The sequence below is a fragment of the Dipteris shenzhenensis genome, chromosome 7, assembly GCF_047967505.1.
Source record: "Dipteris shenzhenensis isolate YYH24624 ecotype China chromosome 7, Dip_SZ_1.0, whole genome shotgun sequence".
NCBI lineage: Eukaryota > Viridiplantae > Streptophyta > Polypodiopsida > Gleicheniales > Dipteridaceae > Dipteris > Dipteris shenzhenensis.
In genome coordinates this window covers 18,289,877-18,309,184 of record NC_141602.1, presented here as the reverse complement: position 1 = coordinate 18,309,184, position 19,308 = coordinate 18,289,877, and the positions used below count along the sequence as shown (strand labels likewise).

Here is a 19,308-nt window from a genome sequence, read left to right as displayed (position 1 = left end):
CAAGAAAATCATCTGTTTTAGAATGCCCCGCTTGGATGCTGGCTCTTGCAAGCACATACTCTATCACTATTCTAGAACATAGACATTGAGCACATGAGAGCAATACCTTGATCCCAATAATATTGTGCATAAGAGAACAAACCTTGATCCAAACAAGCCTATCTGGCTACAATACTTCTACAGCTGCAACAAAGCTTTTACAAAGAGTCTCCCGGCTTCTAGAAGTTGTCTCATCTCTTATTCAGCTTGCACTCCTCTTGTTTGTTGTTATCAACTATGAGCTGCAATAAATCTTCCACAGGCTGAAGCACTGCTTCTACAAGTAAATATTTCACCATTTTATTTACTTTGAGAGTTTACTCCATTGTATGATTTACTCAAAGCCTTTGTCTCGCGAATCATCTAACGTACATCATCTCAAGGTCAAGAAGAAGGTAAAGAAAACCAAGGCTAGATCTTATTACTTGATTATGTATACACGGCCCTCTAAATCAGTGAGACAAGACCTTCCTCACAGCCATGAGTTCGTGATCTTATGTTACAATGAGCGACACATAAAAGAGATGTGGAAAAGAAGGATACGAAGTAAAGAAATTGGCTCTGTCACTCGACAAGTGTACTTTCCAAACATGGCAGATGAAAATCAAGGTTCAGTTGATGAGAGAGAACTTGTGGTTTACTTAAAAATGAGGTATCAACTTCTTCCACTACAACAAATGAGGAAGCATCTAAAGGAAAGGGAAAGGCACCATCTCAAGATATTGCTAGAGATACTGCAAGAGAAGAAAAAGCATATGCTGTTATTGCTCTTGGCCTTGGGGATGATTATGTGCATCACATTTCTGATCTAGAGTCAGTGGTCACATGCTGAAGCATGGGCCAGGCTTGATACATCCTTTTGAGCTAGAGCTAAAACTCTAAACTATCTTGAAAATACCTTTCTTTGAATTGCAATTGAAGGTAGAGGAATCTTTTGCTTCACATGCCATTCAGATGAGGAGTCTCATGGCTTAATTAGCTACAACACAATCTCAAGTGACTGAAGATGATGCCATGGCCGTGCTTCTCAAAGCATGCTAGAAGAGTATGGCAACTTAGTAACTACTTTGAAGAATCTACTAAATCCTAGGTTGGAGGGAATAATCAGTCCTATACAACAAAACGAAAGAGTAAGCTAGTACTGAGCAAGACTATGGAACAAAGTACAAGGACTCTGTTCAAAGGATCAAAATATAAACCTTGGAAGATTGTGGAAAGAGTAATCATCTAGAACATGACTGTTTCCGTATGAAATCGTGTGGTACTTGTGGGAGAAATAATCACTTAGAAAAACATTGTTTTTCAAGGAAATGTTGTTGAAGAGAAGACATCATCCCAAGAAGAAGCAAACTAAATTGATTGTGATAGGGCTTTTTAGAGATTGTCCGTTGTTTTTTCATTTATATCTTGGTTGGGTGCTCTAGAACCTTGAAATGGATGTAATGTGTGTATAACCTAGTCCCTTCTTTATCTCTACCCTTGGGAACCCATAATTGGCATGTGAAACCAGAGCCTTGGATCTATCCTTGACTAGGAAAACTTGCAAGAGAAACCATGAGTCTAGATTTATCCTTGACACGGTATGACGCAATCCCTTGAGGGGGGGTTTGTTGGGATCAAGGTCTTGCTTATGTGTTTGTGTGTGTGTATGATTGTTGCTTTTCTGTGAGTAATTGGTATATGATTGTTTATATGTGTGAGGCGTGAGATTAGTTGATGGCGAAAATCAAGGAGTTGATTTAGGGATGCCTTTATTGACCTCATAGATGAGATGCATGCATTGTATCTACAGCCCATATCAGAGGAAAGACGACATAAATAAAAATGTGTCAACTATGTTGTTTCCTTTGCAAGCTCTTGTTGTCCTCAAAGTTCCATAGTCTCTCAATTTTCTAACAATGGGTATCAACCAAGATCCCTTATTGCCATTAGCTTGCAAATTGTTAAGGTAAAAGGAGCTGCTGATTTTTTGCAACACATGCAAGATCTGCTTCAACATGCTAAAGAGTATCAAAAGTGCTCAACATAAATCACGATACCATTCTAATTGCAATAAGTCGCTATAGATTTTGCTAGAAGGCATGTGGATCATGTAGAGATCCCAAAAATTTCGTAGACTATGCGTAGAAGTAAACATTATAAGCTATCATCAAGGGTTGTGGACCATATAAAATTATTAAAAACATCAATGATGCTGCTTATATATTGGGTTACCATAAAGAATTAGAGTTCATGTGGTCTTCCATGTAAGCAGTCTCCAAGAGAAAGTTGGAGAAAGCTTGTCAAAATCAAAGATTTGATGACCTATATTCCATATGAGCCACAAATGGTTCTAGATCGAAGAACTCAACAACTTAGAAATCATATTTGTTATGAATACTTGATAAGATGGAAAGGTAGATCAGAGGATGATTACTCTTGGAAAAGTATTGATAGTCTTAAAAAATGATTCCCTACCTTTCATTTATGAGGACATAAATGTTCATTAAGGGGGGAAGAATGTTACTAACTATGGTTAGTTTGTACCTAACCTAAGGTAATGAAACTCCTAGGGGTTAAGGGTATTGGTTAGGGGATTAAGCCCTAATGAATCAAGGACGGGCTTAGTGGGTGTTGTAAAAGGTTAGGACATTATTTAGGGTTAGGCTAAGTATATTCAAAGTGGCTAGCCGCTGCTCGAGCTATATAAGCAGGCCCATGTTCATTGTTTGGGCATCAATCGCCATTAGCTTGGATCTCCCAATGAAGCCGAGAGGGCTGGTCTAGGTTGAGGACATATTCCAGGGTGTGCCTTGGTAGTCTGGGATGATTATACTTAGGGGATGGTCTTGACCTTCAGCTTAAGGATGGGTCTGAGGTATCATGATCTATGGTTGGGAGGTCTATGACCCTATGTTGTTGTATTGTCTGATGACTTTCGAGGTGTTTAGACAAAGGGCCCAAGGTCTTTACAAGCACCTTGTCACATATGAATTGTTGGGTTCATATCTGTGGTATGTTTTGATTTTTGCTTTTGAGTATGAGGGAGGAAGGATAGAACATTGTTTGCACCTTACATCTCCATCTATGGCGGTGATTCTAGTACTAAATTTCAATCATGGAAAAAATCATGCAGGTTCTATAATGCTTGTGCCGTAGGTGGGGTTACAAAGAACATATTTCAGGATGACCAGTTGAAGGAGCCAGTGTCCGTCTTGAACTCTATTGCTCAACAGAACGTCAAGACAAGGCTCAACATTTATGCATCCCTCCTGCAGGGATGTGTCAGAATGAAGGACTTTTCAGAGGGCAAGCATTTGCATGCCCTCATAATCAAACGTGGATATGAGTCGAACATGTACCTGGGGAACATCCTGATTGACATGTATGCGAGCTGTGGAAGTTTGTTGGGTGCACGCCAAGTGTTTGACAATATGCCCAAATGTAATGTTTTTTCTTGGACTGCAATAATTTCTGCATATGTAAAGCAGGAGCAAGGGGATGAGGCAGTTACTTTATATCTGAAAATGCGACATGTAGGGGTGGTTCCTGACAGGGTCACATTTGTTTTTGTTGTTAAAGCATGTGCCAGCCTTGCAGATTTGCGAGGGGGCAAACAGGTCCATCGTCATGTTGTTGAGGCTGGGCTTCAGGCAGACATTGTTCTAGGCAGCACCCTTGCAGACATGTATGCGAAGTGTGGGAGCTTAGAGGATGCACGCAATGTATTTAGTAACATGTGTTCACGAGATGCAGTCGCATGGAATGTAATGATTGCAGCATTTACCCAGCAAGGTTTTGGAAAGGAAGCTCTCTTGCTGCTTCAAGACATGGAACAGGAACGAGTGCAGCCAAACAAAAACACGTATCTCAGCATCCTTGGAGCATGTGCCAACCTAGAAGCATTAGAGCGAGGGAGGCAGATTCATAGAAGCATCATTGAAAGGGGCTTTGACTTGGATGCTTTCCTCAGGAGCGCCCTGATGGACATGTATGCAAAGAGTGGGATGGTAGAGGATGCACGCGAAGTCTTTAATCAGCTTTGTGATCGGAATGTGGTTTCCTGGAACACAATGATAGCAGGATACACACAGCAAGGGTTCAGTGCAAAGGCTTTTGCACTGTACAAATTTATGCAACATGAAGGTGTGATGCCAGACCGTGCCACGTATGTGAGTACGCTTAAAGCATGTGCCAGATTGGCAGCCTTGGAATGGGGCCAGGAGGTTCATGCCCAGATCATTGTGACTGACTCTCACTCAGATGTTTTTGTGGGGAGCACACTGGTTGATATGTATTCGAAATGTGGGAGGATAGAGGATGCATGGCGAGTGTTTGACAAAATGTATAAACAAGATGTAGTTTCATGGAATGCAATGCTTGCTGGGTACGCTCAACAAGGACTTGGGAAGGATGCTATTAAACTATTTGAAGAAATGCAGCAGTTATGTGTGAACCCAACCAAGGCTACCCTTGGTTGTGTTCTCTCTGCATGCAGCCATGGTGGGTTTCTGGAAGAAGGTTGTCATTTCTTCGATTTCATGATCCGTAATCATCAGTTAATACCCACAACAGAGCACTATGCCTGCATGGTGGACATTCTCGGTCGTGCAGGCCATCTTGACAAGGCAGAGGAACTTATCCACAAAATGCCAGCTCAACCTGACGTGGTGATATGGCTAGCCTTGTTGGGTGCCTGCACAAACCATGGCGATGTGGATGTAGGGAGACGTGCCTTCGAGCACATTGTAAAGTTGGAACCACAAAGTCCTGTCGGATATGTGTTGCTATCAAACATCTATGCTGCTGCTTGCATGTGGGGCGAGGTAGTAAAGCTAAGGGAAGAGATGAAGGAGGCATGTACGAAGGAGCCTGGATTCAGCTGGGATTGCAGCAGACATGCCTCGCCCACCCAGGGAGGAGATTGATGCTGACTTGAGAAGATTTGATATTCAGATGAAGCCATAGGATATGCATTGGATTGAGAGCTGTGTTGTGTTGTTCTAGGTGATGAACAGAAGGAAGATGCCCCTTGTGGCTCTCTTGTTTTTGGCCCCTGCAGCACCTTGACTGGAATTTGTAGTTGCATAACATAGGATGGTCTGGCGATTGTTACAATGCCCCTGAATTCCTTTCCAAGGTTACGCAACAAGAATTTTCTGCAAGGGATCCAAGTTGCTTCATAATTACAAAAGATGGGCCTTGCTCTTTATGATTATTTGTGATGGGCATTTATACAAGACAAACACCATAGGCTGCCATGATTGTCAAAGCAGATCAGCTCCACTTAATGGTTGTCACACACACATCAAACACATCCATGGATGCGAATCGCATTGTGGCTTGACAAATTGCATTACGTCTTATGCACAATGACTATATGCATATGACCAATGATCAAATTTAGTTTCACAAGGTGCTTTCTGGATGAGATGGCACTGTGGTAGGCGTGAGATAGCATGGACAGGGCTGTTGCAAAGGTTAAAGAACAGAGACAATGCCAGTTGTGAGCAGGGCAGTGGCCATGTAAGCTTTAAAAGATTTTCCAAAGAAAGAAGGCTCTCCTTAAGTGCTAGCCTTCATCATGTCTGAGTCTGCCCTTCACCTTCGGAGTGCTGACAGAAACTCAGTTCGAAGACTTTGTATAAATGGATGCTCAAGTATGTGTGGGTGTGTGGATTTGTATGTCTGAGAGCATTATGGTCTACACCCACTGTTGGGGGCTGATGACGTCAGTGGGGATGCCATCAAGAGATCTCGATTTGAGGTTCTTGAAACCATAGTGAATGTTAGCAATGACTAGCGTATAGTCTGCTGTTGGCACAACCCTCTCTGTCTAACAATGGTAAAAGCATCATTAACAGCCATTGTGAGCTCATTCGCTCTTTGCCCCATCTCATTCTTTGCACAATCAATCAAGGGTTGACAACGATCTAGTAACTTTTCATGTTACCTCCTTTCTTTGAACATCTCCATGGCAATGAAGCAAGAAGAAATTGCTAAAGGGCTACACTCTGCATCAAGTGGGTGTCATTCGAGTTGCCAATAAGACAGCAGACCAAGGCTGACAAGTGTGATGATTCTGGGCAGCTTGTTATGGAGTGTTCTGAGAAATACACCACTTGAGTTTAGATTAGTTATAGGTTGAATAGTTTTCCTAAATCTGTGACGGATAAGTTTCTGATCTGAGTGTATAGGGGAGAAGTCGTACAGGAAGAAGCTTGTGTGTAGAGTATGCCTTCACTATGAGCGTTTTGAATGCGTGAATTGCAGTGGAACATTGTATGGAGTTGCAACAGTAGTATGAAGGCTTGTTGTGTGAGGACGTTGTATATGATCACTATGACATTCCACATTGCAGAAGAGGGAGTTTTACACTACACGCTTTTTTTCGGGGAGGGAATCATATTACAAAGAACAGTCCCAAGAAAAGGGAAATGCAGTTACGAGTATCAGAAGATATCATTATATGACAAGAAGGCAAGATAATCTAGATCCTGTGCATGTAGACAATCATATAACGATTGCATGTCATCAGCATAGTGTGAAATTATAATGATAACTCCCCCCTTAGTCCCTTACCAGGCTCATTAGCTGGTAGTGTAGCTAGGATGTGGGAATTTTCATACTTTCATGGGCCCTTCCTCATAAGGTAGGATGTCGATCACTTAAATTGCTTCTTAGCTTCCTTGGCTACATGATCGTGCCTAAGGCAAGCTTATGACAACAACTAGGATTCAATTGAAGAGTGGTTTGGATGTATTTGACATGTAAAGATGTTACAATACAAATTTGATATGCTCAGTGTATAGAGCATACTTTGCTTATCATTTTTGCATTTTGGACCTCACCAAAATTCTCTCTAGATCAAAAGTTATGCTCATCCAAATTTTGAGTAAAAAATGGAAGATGATGTGGTAGTGGACATTCATATGCCAGCTTACAACTATGTTTAACAAGGGGTAACTATGTGATGATTGTGCATGCTGGCCGTGACATGTGTCAGATAAGTGTGCTGATGTGGTAGTTTTGGATGTGGTTGCCACCTGGTACTTTGTTGACCATTGACTAAACTCAGAGTTAGATTGACCTAACCTAGTTGAACCATGGTTTTCATCCTATCTGCCACATGGCCTTTTCTAAGGTCTAAGACCTTGGAGAGCTATGGCGTCATCGACGAGCTATGGCATCATCGACGAAGACAGGAGGAGGGACTCCTCCGAGCATGAAGGGCTTCTGCATGATTTCCATGCTTGCGTCGAGTGCTTGGGAGGGGGTGCTTATCCTGACGAGGGAGAAATGAGGAGCATGCTTGGTATTTAGGATGTCACTCATGAAGACACGATGATCGACACATTGTTGGCACGGTAGGAGAGAGAGAGAGAGAGAGAGAGAGAGAGAGAGAGACTATGATGATGGACTGTTTGCGAGAAGGAGCTGAAGTTGTGGCCCTTGTTGATCTTCAGCTTTGCGAGCTACTTCTTCTTCTTCACAAGCTTCATCTTCTTCTTCATCATGGTCTTCATCTTCGCAAGCTATTTCTTCTTCTTCTACAAACAAGGGTTCACCGGCTTCCATTCATATACTTGCCATAGCTGTCGCTGCTCTGTTTGCGATGGTCTTGGCTATCTCCTTGTAGGTTGGCTATTTGAGACTCTTTTGTGAGCTTTGTTCTGGCTCTTCAAGCTTCCTTGCTTGGATGCTATTTCTTCTCAAGCTGTAGTATGTTTGTGCGACTCTGTGACGGCTTCTTAAGGTACTAACGGCTGTCCTTTTCTTTGTATAGCAATTCGACTTGGTTGTTGTCGTGGTCCGCGTGTTTCTAATGTTGTAGCTGCTTCTATGATATAGCTATTCAAGCTTCTATAGAGCTCTTTTCTAGTCTCTTGTTTGTTTGTCGAGGTTCTTCCTTGCGAATTATTGTACGAGACTCGAACCACTTCTGTGACTTCTTTGGGATGCTTCCAATGAACTTCGATCAGTTCAATCTCTTGCCTCTTCTATAGAGAGCCTCAAGGTAACCTTTACACATCATCAGCTTATGTGGCATCCTTATCCTTCTCTCTCCACCTCATGTCTTATCTTCTAGCCTCTTCTCATCTCTCTCATCCAATCATAGATTTCTCCTAAATACCACTCTCTTGCACTTGTCTAACTTCTCTAGCATCACATATTTCAACAATATGTAATGGGAGTAAATTCAAAGAACCCCGCCTTATTCCAACCTCTCTCATTGCTATTGATGCATGGTGAAAAACAAGGAAAAATGTATCCCCAACTTTACACAAGCCTTAAAAGTAGGTGAGATTAAGGCCTGTGCTAAGTATCATCTCCAACAAAGACTCGCACATTCAAATGAGATACCCTGGTGCATGTTTTTTGACCCATGTGTGGTGACAGAAAAGAAAAAATGTGTCCTCAATCATTCAAATGAGATTCGAAAAGATACTTTGCATGGGCCTTAAACTAGCTAAGGTTAAGGCCCATGCAAAGTATCAATCCCATTTGAGACTTGCACATTCAAATGAGACACCTTGATGCGTGTTTTTTTACTTCCATGCATGACGTGTAGTGGAAAACAAGGAAAAATACATTCTCGACCATGCCAAAGAGATTTTATGGGCATGATATATTGCACAAGACTTAAAATGGGTGAGATTAAGTCCCTTGCAAAGTATCGACCCCATCGGCGATTCACTGTTCCAATGAAATATCTCGATGCATGCTTTTTGTGCCTCATGTAAGATGTGTGGTGAGAAACGAGGAAATTGTGTCCCTGACCATGCAAATAAGACTCAGACATTCGATTGAGGCACCTAGATGTCTGTTACCCTCATGCATAATGCATGGTGAGAAACAAGGAAAAATGTGTTCTTTGCCATACAAATGAGATCTGATTGGCATGGTACTTTGAACATGCCTTAATTATTTTGATATTAAGAATCTTGCAAAGTACCATCTCCATTGGAGGCATGCACATTTTAATGAGACACCCAATGCATGTTTTTTGACCCCATGCATGACGAGTGGTGAAAGAATAAGGAAAAATGTGTTCCTAACCATGCAAATGAAATCCAATGGGCATGATACTTTGCATGGAATCAAAGGAGGTGAGATTCAAGCCTGTTTGAAGTAGCATATCCATAGGATACTTGTACATTTGAATGAGATACCCCATGCGTGTTTGTTGACCCTCATGCATGATGCATGGTGAGAAACAAGGAAAAATGTGTTCTTCACCATGCAAATGAGACCTGATTGGCATGATGGATTACAAGGGACTTAAAGTGGGTGAGAGTAAGACCTATGCAGAGTCCTATCCCCATCAAATACTCGCATGTTGGAAAGAGACACCCCGATGCGTGTTTTTTGATCCTCATGTATGGCATGTGGTAAAAAACAAGGAAAAATGTGTCCCCGGCCATGCAAATGAGATCTAATGGGCATTATACTTTGCATGTCTTAAAGTGGGTGAGATTAACTCCTATGCAAAGTACCATCCCGAAAGGAAACTCACAAGGGACTTAAAGTGGGTGAGAGTAAGGCCTACGCAGAGTACCATCCCCATCAAATACTCGCATGTTGGAAAGAGACACCCCGATGAGTGTTTTTTGACCCTCATGCATGGCATGTGGTGAAAAACAAGGAAAAATGTGTCCCCAACCATGCAAATGAGATCCAATGGGCATGATACTTTGCACATGTCTTAAAGTGGGTGAGATTAACTCCTATGCAAAGTACCATCCCGAAACATTTAAATGAGATATCCCAATGTTTATTTTTTACCCTCATGCATGACATGTTGTAAGAAACAAGGAGAATTGTGTCCACGAGCACGCAAATGAGATTCAATGGACATGATACTTTGTATCAACCTTTAAATAGGTGAGATAAAGACCCTTGCAAAGTAATGTCATCAGAGACTCGTATGTTAAAATGAGATAGCCCGGTGCGTGCTTTTGGACCCTCATGCATGACACATGGTGAAAAACAAGGAAACATGTGTCCCTAACCATGCAAATGAGATACAATGGGCATTATACTTTGCACTGGCCTTAAATTGATTGAGAATAAGATTTGTACAAAGTACCATCCCCAATGAAGGCTCACACTTTCAAATGGGGCACCCTAATGCATGTTTTTTTACCTTCATGCATGATGCGTGGTGAAAAACAAGAGAAAATGTGTCCCCAACCATGCAAATGAGATCTGATGTGCATGATAATTTGCACAAGCCTTAAAGTGGGTGATATTGAGGATTGTTTAAAGTACCAAGCCCATCAGAGACTTGCATGTTTGAATGAGATACCCTGATGCCTATTTTTCGACCCTCATGCATGACGTGTGGTAAAAAACAAGAGAAAATGTGTTCCAAACCATGAAAATGAGATTTGATCGGCATGATGCTTTGCACGGGCCATAAAGTGGGTGAGATTAAGGCTTGTGCAAAGTATCATCCCCATCAAACACTTGTATATTCGAATGAGGCACCTTTTTGACTTGCGTGGTGAGAAACAAGGAAAAATGTGTCCTTGACCATGCAAATGAGATTTGATGGGCACATAACTTTATAGGGGTCTTAAAGTGGTTGATATTAAGGCTTGTAAAAAGTTTTATGGGCATGATACTTTTCATGGGCCTTAAAGTAGGTGATATTAGGGCCCATGCAAAGTAGCATATCCATCCAAGGCTCGTATGTTCGAATGAGACAACTCGATCTGTGTTTGTTGACCCTCATGCATGAGGCATGCTGAGAAACAAGGAAAAATGCATTCCCAACCATGCAAATCAGATCCAATGGGCATGATACTTTACAAGGCACTGAAAGTGAGTGAGATTAAGGCCCGTGCTAGTACCATTCCCATTGGAGACTTGCACCTTTGAATGAGGCATCTTGACGTGCTTTTTTACCCTCATGCATGATGCAGGGTGAAAAATAAGAAAAAATGTGTCCCCAATCATGCAAATGAGATCCAATGGGTATTACACTTTGCGTTGGCCTTAAAGTGATAGAGATAAAGATCCGTACAAAGTACCATCCCCAACAAAGACTCACACATTCAAATGAGGCACCAAAATGCGTGTTTTTTGGCCCTCATGCATGGCACGTGGTGACAAACAAAGAAAAATGTGATCACCATGAAAATGAGATCCAATGGGCATGATAATTTGTGCAAGCCTTAAACTAGGTGATATTGAGGCTCCTGCAAAGTACCAACCCCATGCCTATTTTTTGACCCTCAGGATGCTTGGTGAAAAACAAGGGAAAAGGCATTGTGATAGGATACTTGCCAAAAGCTAGCAGGTTCATGAAGCAATAATCTTATTCTCAAACTTGTGGTCTGTAGAGTTGCTAGTACGAAACAAATCAAAATCAGACTTCTGATATGTATAGTTGCTACTATTAAGAGTTAGTATCAGTGTTCATAGAGAAATTAAAAGCTAAAATCAATGTTTACAAGAAAACTTGTAAACTATATAACCTCAACATTTTCATTTTCACATGTAAAAAATAAATTCTCAATTTTGTAAGATCTACACATTTTAGGCAATTTTGTTATATTTTATCTACAAATTCTTAAGAAAAACCTTTAGAATTTTGAAACCCCAGTTTTTTTATTTGCAAAATATTTTTTGTGAACACTTGCTAGGATAGACATGCTGACAATAGAAACTGCCATATATGCAGATTCTTCTGCCACCACTAATATCTTGATCTTGTTCTTGCTCTACCAAATGACCCTTAAAATTTTCCCTTGCCTTGGTGGGCGTGGGTGATGTATGGTTATAGCAAACACCGTTGGATCATTTGGCTTTATGGTAATCTTTGTTATGGGGGGATTTATCCAAAATTTAATGCTTTAATGTGCTACATACCTCTTGGGCTTTTCTAGTTTGTTTTCTCAATTACGATGATTATGGGTTTTGGGTATTAGCCTCCAAATACGCTAGAGTAACTTGGTCTAGATGAATGCTTAGATAGTTATTTAGTGACTATGTATAGCATCCACAATTCGGTTTTCATGGCCATACATGTTCATGCAAGTGTTTAGTATGTGTCACCAAAGATTGGAAGCTTGGGGGTATTGTGGAGGATTGGGATTTCTCAAGAGTTGAGGCACTTGTGTCCTCATAGGGATGGGGTTGAGACTTGGCATTTGTACATTGGATGGAAATGTTGGCTACCAATTGCATTGGGACCTGTTGGTATTCTTGGGGCTTGAGTCTTTCCACCCTCATATTGTAGAAGCATGTGCTTACATCATGGCCCAAAACAATACAAATTTCACACCATAACCTTGGTGGTTGGGCCACTTCTGGTGGTGTTGCCACTTCGCTATGTCATAGGCAGGGTGTGCAAGGTTACGAGGCTTTTTGTCACCTACAGATACATTAGTGTCACTATCATTAGAGTATATGTGTAGGTTGGGACCTCGGGTCATATTATGTTAGTGGTGACAATCTTATGCAATTTAGTATGCCCATAATGATCCCTTCGATGCATGCTTATTGTCTAGGTGAGGATAGACTTGAATATTTTGTTAGTGGACTTGACTTGTCCATTACACTGAGGATAGTAAGTCATGGCAACTCAATGCATCACTATGAACTCAATCATCAAGGATTGAAATAATTCATTCATAATATGTGTGCTTTGCTCATTGTGACAAACTCAATTGGATAGCCATACCTACAAACAATGTTCTCAAGAAGTGTGCTTTGTGATAGGTACTGAAGCATGTCATCATAGTTGGTTTTTGAGAAATCCACACAGCGAACAATTGTGCATCTAGGAGCTCGGTTCTCACTTGGGGAAAGCAAACATGACAAGCAGTCTGCACCTGTATATGGGAGGTCCCTATCTTGTGAATGATCTTGAAATAAAACTCCTATAATAATAGCATCCATCGTACTAGTCGTCCCTAAATGACTATCTTGTTGATCAAATATAGTAGAGCTTGGTGGTCAGCATAGAAGACAAAAGGGTTACCACAAGTAGATAGTGCCTAAATTTTTTGACACCATAGACCATCCCTAGGGCTTCATGCTTAGTAGTGTTGTAGCTGCACTTAGGTGGTGTCATTAACCGACTAGCATAGTAGACCGAGTAGTCTAGTTTGCCATCTGGTTATGCCAAAATAATGCCAATTGCATAACTTGAAGATCCACATGGACGTGGCAAATCACATCCTACCTGGTTGTCTCAAAATTGGTCTCGATTGCTCATTTCTTGAGTTCATGAAATGCTACAAGTAACTCCTTAGTCTATTGGAATTGGATATCCCTTTTAGTCATCTCATACAAAGGTACTGCAATTTTAGCAAAATCCTTCACAAACCTCTTGTAAAAGCTGATGAATCCCACAAAAGATATCAGATATGTCAGATTCTCAGGCTCCAGCATCTAATCAATTTCTTGGATCTTATTCATCTTGGTCCAAATGCCTTCTTTAGAGATCACGACCAAGCAGTACACAAATCTTCAAACAAAAAAAGCACTTAGTTGGGTTCAGGGAGATCACTACCTATCTGCATCTTGTAAAACTTTTCCAAGATAGGTGAGATGCACGGTCTCATCGCTGAGCAGACACAAAAATCATCCACATATATGAAAATAAACTTAGTGAGCTAATCTCATAGAGTATCAACTAAGAACCAAAAGAGGATGGTGCATTACACAGTCTGAATGGAATGGCTTTACTGGCATATGTAGCCCATTCTGTGATAAATGCAGTCTTTTGTTGATTCTTAGGTGCTAGAGAAATCTAGTTGTACCCACTGTAGCCATCCATAAATGAGTACATCTCGTGCACTGCAACTTGGTCATATTCCATCGGTGAAGGGATTGGGAAAGGATCCAACAATGTCTAAACATTTCTTGTAATCCACAGAAACTCAGAGTTTGCCATTCTTCTTGGGCACAACCGTGATTGGGAATAGCCAATGATTGCCTAGATGAACGTTGCTCAGATAAGCTAATCAAGCTCAGTTTTATTAACCTAGTTGGCATAGTTTGGGTCCATCATGTACCTTTGTTGATGAACTGGTTTGGCATCTGGTATCCAATGTTGGCATATTTCTGGGGAAACTCCCCAAAGATTAGTGTATCTCCAAGCAAACACATCCTTGCATTGTAGGAAATAGCTTGAAGTTGGTCATCCAATAGATGGACACTTACCACCACGACTATACACGGCTCCTCAATTGTACCTAGGTTGACCTCTTGAGCCGACTCCGTAGCTAAGTGTTAAGAACCAAGCCAAGTGATAGTTATCTTTGGCTCGGCTCTTGCTTACTAGTCACGTCTTCAATGAAATGACTGGGGTACAATTCCCATTGTTGTGCCAGCTTCTCTCTTTCATTTTTTGCTTAAAGTCAAAAGCCACATGGAAAATGTTGATTTCTCCCACAGGCAAGATTTGTAGTTCCATTAGTTGAGACTAAACACCGTGTGGAAACCTTCACCTCTAAGTCCTTAAGTTGGCAACTGCTTGAGACCTTACTTGGATTGGTGGGGATCTTTACCTCGATGTCTCTAGTCTTGATTGTTATGGTTTTGAACCCCAATCATGCAACACCTTGTCAACCAAGATCTACCCAATAGCAATGGGTAGGCATTCATCTCCATTAAAATGACAATCAAACTTATTGTGTAATGCACTCCTTCAATGGTGATGACCACATTAAAGAGCATACCTTTGGGCTCTACCGGTTGCTAATTTACCATGCACACTTAGAATGCAGAAGGCTTCAAGTTCTTGAGCTTCAATCACTTGACCACTACTTCCAAAATTATGTTGACTCCTGAGCCACCATCCACAATCACACCAGGTACAATCTACTTTTTGATTTTGATAGTGATGATGACTAGAACTTCCTCCTCCATTACCGGTGTGTCAATGACTAGAATTATAACAATAATAGAATCCACAACTTGGGGTGGCTTCTCCTCGGCTTGGAGCTACTTTTTAGAAAGAAGTCTCAGTAATGAGCAAGATACAATAATTCCACCATTGTGAGGCTTATCTTCATGTTACAAAAGGTTTCACATGCTTGGTTCATCTCCAAACATGGCTCAATTTGGGACTAGCTTGTCTAGGCTTTGCCTAGCTCGGTTGACCGTGGAACCAAATTCTACTCAAATGGCAAGCAACTACAGATGCCTTTCCTTTTAATTCTCTGTCGAGCTTGGATGCCACTTGTTTCTACCCTTTCCAATTGATGTCCTTGGTTTGAGGTGGGCCCTCCTTGGATCTGGTCACTAGGCCCTAGGACCTAGTGACGACGTTAGCTTGGACCAAGTCTGTTACCTTTGCTAAAACAACTCGGTACTTGAGATCAATTTCCCATGTTTATGCATTACTCTTAAGCAATTTAATATGCTTCAACCACAATTTGCAACCGCTTCATGTCTCATAGCAGTCGCTTCCCATCTCATAGCAGCCATACCCCCCTCTCATAGTCTAGCGCTCTCTCATCATCATCGAAACTCATAGTCCATCACTCTCTCATAGTCAAAACTCAAGGCCGTCTCACGGGACTCTGGGGCCTCTCACAGTAGCCAAATCATCGCTCCAATAGCTTAGCCCGCTCCACCACATTTGTTGTTGCTCTAAGGTCTAAGGTCCCAGCTCCTTCTCTAAAGTCACTTCCATTTGGAATGTCACATTTCAATTGCTAGGTCTTCAAGATTCATTTTTTCTTACATGTACAAAAGTTCATTTCACTCACCGCCAAATCCTTTTCAATCAGTTCGCCAGCAATTAATCACAATGTGCTGAGTGGAAGATTAAACGCACGTATGCAAGCCCGATGGTGCCATCCAAAGAATCATGAGCCATCTTCAATTAATCAAAATTTGAGCTGCCAATTAATCACATGCATGGCCGTCTGGAAGTGCTGTACTTTGTAGCCTTGAGAGGCCTTCTTTGCCACGCAAAGCTTTATCTCAAAAGGCCTTAAAAAATTTTGGGCTTCAAAATAAGGCCACCATTTCTAAAATTCAGAAGACTAGAGCAAAACTTGGCCTTCTCATCAAAGGTGAGACTGCACTAAAATCATAACAAAAGAAGACACGAGGAGAGGCACGAAGAAGCTCGCAAATGGGAAAGCTCCCGACACACAAGGGCTAGTGGCTAAGATGCTAACATAGGGGGAGAGAAGACCAAAAAAATGCTCACCAAGATAATGAATAAGGCTCTAGAAGAAGGATTTCCCCCGTAAGGGCAACTTAGTAGGATTGTACCGATTCACAAGTGAGCGGATAGCAAGGTGGCAAAAAACTACCAAACAATCATGGTGAGTGACCTCATGGCCAAGTTATACAGCACTATCATGGAGCAAAAAATAGCAAATGGGTGGGGGGGGGCCACAAGGAGTTATAGCAGTGTCCTAGGTAGGGTTCCAACCCAAGCATTCGATAGGATCATCATGCAAGCTGGCATGCAAGCCCGTCTTATAAAATTAACATCATGACGTGCGATTTAATAACATCCATACATGGCGTGTTTCTATGGTGCGTGCTTGTAACAAGGGAAAAAATGTTCAAATGTTTGAAAATTTCCCAACTCAACCAAATCCTATAAGATTGAATGGAACCCTAAAAAGGGAGAGCAAACTGGGGTGGAAGGATGAGGCCTCTGGACGAGCAGGAGACGACTGTTTTGTTCGAGAAGCTCTACAAATTTGCGGGAACCAACCTCAAACATCTCATCGAGCGTCCTGCCCTCGAAGGATCCACTGCTTCCCCCGGTCGCTACTGCTTTCGCCTCCACAAAAATCGTGTCTTCTATGTTAGTGAAGCTTTGGTCAAAACAGCCACCAATGTCTCCCGTGACAAGCTCGCAGGCCTCGGCACTTGTATCGGTAAGTTCACCAAAAGTGGCAAGTTTCATCTCGTTGTCTCCTGCTTGGACCTTCTCGCTGCCCATGCCAAATATAAGATCTGGTTGAAGCCCTCTGCGGAAATGTCCTTCCTATATGGAAATCACGTGCTCAAGAGCGGCCTCGCCAGGATAACTGATAATACCACACAGAACCAAGGAGTAGTCGTTTTCTCCATGTCGGACATTCCTTTAGGCTTTGGGGTGGCAGCCAAGTCTACACAGGATTGCAGAAAGCTGGATCCGAATGGCATTGTGGCTTACCATCAATCTGATGTAGGTGAATATTTGCGCATGGAGGATGAACTCTAAGCGGGGTATTCATGAAAGTTCGCTCTCTTTGTTGTATACAAGTTTAGCTATTATATGACAGAGTTACTTTTTTGAACTTAGCATGTCATCCATTTCTCTAAAGTGTGACGTGATGCTATAGGAAGTGAAAGGCTCTTGAAGTATTATTACATCCCTTTCTTTTGGAAATATCAGTACTGTCGTTGCTTACAAATTTCGCAGCTATGTGTTGATCGCATGCGGCTACTTTGCTTATTCACTTGGCTTATTGTGGAGGTTCTTTCCTTTGTTTGTCTTCAATTTGGTTTTGATGCTGAGGGAAGACGGATGCTCGCTTATTGTTCTTTAAATAAGTGGCAGGGAGGAGATTGTGCAGCAGGATATTTCTGCTGCTTACGTCTGCCTGTATATTCTCAAGTAATTATGGACATTATTCTTTTTTCCTCTCCTCTCTTTGGATCAGACCAAACTTTGAGACGACCAACGCTGGCCAACTGTGCTGAGTATCGGGTGAGTGGCAGGGGAGCGGGATATTGTGGCTTTTTGGCAAGGGCTGGAATAGGTGCCAGCAAGTGTGCCGAAGTGCCACAGGGCTGACTTGTTCATTATCTTGAAAGGAGCTGACTTGTAACTGGTTTTGATATGAAAGTGTATTGGCCAACCCTTGGCCTGGTCAAACTTCGCTTCCAGGACCTGGTGAACTGACATGATATGGCTGCTGATTGGCCTTGGTGGCCAGATTGATTTGGCTGACTATATGCTAGAAGCTGCCGGCCACCGGACAGGACAGTAGTCACTGACCAGGGTCCAGGCTAAGGCATGCTTGTCTTTATTCTCAGCCATCATGTACCTCTTTTGTTTAGGTTTTCAACCAGACTCCATATTGGAATGTTGTAGGGCGGAAGAGTCTTTGTACATGTTATTGAGACGACCTTTTATTAGAAACAAATACCTTCTTGTCTGCCCATCAATTTGCCAAAGATGGGGTTGCTCCAATGGTATTTAAATAGATTGTCAATAAACTGCAAGCAAAGAGCCACAAAAATATGGAATGAACTTAGTAAGAGATAACTTCATTACCATACTCCATAACATGTGGACCAGTCCAAGACAGTGTGTCACGGTCAAGCTACATCTAGGCATATTGCACTATCATTAGCCGAGTGGCTAGAGAAATTGAGCTCCAATTGAGCAGCTAACTATAGCAAATGCTCCTATGTCTATTAGTTCCTCTCCTCGTTGTTGTGTGCCTTTGTAGAGGCTGGTGGTGGGTGTATAGGCAAAATGAGCTCCGTGCCTAAGGGTTAATAGGGAGAATGAGCTCCAATGGCTCCTTCTATAGATGGCGGGTTTGCTGCCTCCCCATCTTTCAGATGTGGCCCCTCAATAGGTGGCGCCAGCCCCATCATGAGGTCCTTTCATGACTAGATTACCTCAATATGGTAGACTTGATCTTCGACCCGTGGGTGGTCCCTTGGTTGTGTCATTCTCTTAAGGCTTCCATGCATTACAAAGCCCTATACTCACCTATTTTATAGTCCACATGGATTGGCCATGTCTTGTCATGTGGCAGCCAAATGTGCTGCCCACATGGCAAGTCTATGTGTTGCACAAATGCCTGCTACTGCCCACCTGGTAGTCAAACATTGGCCCATTGGTGAACTATATGGTACCCTTATAGCAGCCCATCCATGGCACAATGATGTGCCACATGTGCTTGTCCCATGGCAAACACCACATGGGCTATTAGCATGCAAGGTCATCTTTGCTCATGAAGGTGTTAAACACTGTTGTCCTTGTATGGGGCTCACATGTGGAACAAATGACCCATAACCTCCTCTCAATGGTCCAATGTGGGTCTACACCCATTTGTTGAAGGAGATGCGCCATCTCTTCACTAATGAACCTGTCAAACCTGTCATTTGTGGGTAAATTACACACCTTCACATCCTACTTGTCTAGTTATCACTTCTCGATGATCTGGCATAGAACATTTGCAATGTTGGAATGATGGTTCTTTGAAAACTGCTCCGTGTCATTGCCAATTTGAGTAATGAACACACCAGAATCTCTGAGATGCACATGTTGGAATGGAGGAAAGACTCACTTAATCCTCA

General features: G+C 42.0%; 1 protein-coding gene and 1 pseudogene across 1 annotated transcript; both read left to right on the top strand.

Moving 5' to 3' along the window:
• Window positions 1–3,244: 3,244 nt before the first annotated feature.
• LOC147900038 (pentatricopeptide repeat-containing protein At2g13600 pseudogene) lies at window positions 3,245–5,714 on the top strand (annotated as a pseudogene).
• Window positions 5,715–16,532: 10,818 nt separating this feature from the next.
• LOC147900037 (RNA binding protein) lies at window positions 16,533–17,380 on the top strand. The gene has a single exon (XM_087377320.1). It carries the CDS (start codon window positions 16,649–16,651, stop codon window positions 17,210–17,212), a length of 564 nt encoding a protein of 187 aa, XP_087233446.1. The 5' UTR covers window positions 16,533–16,648; the 3' UTR covers window positions 17,213–17,380.
• The last annotated feature ends 1,928 nt before the right edge of the window (window positions 17,381–19,308 follow it).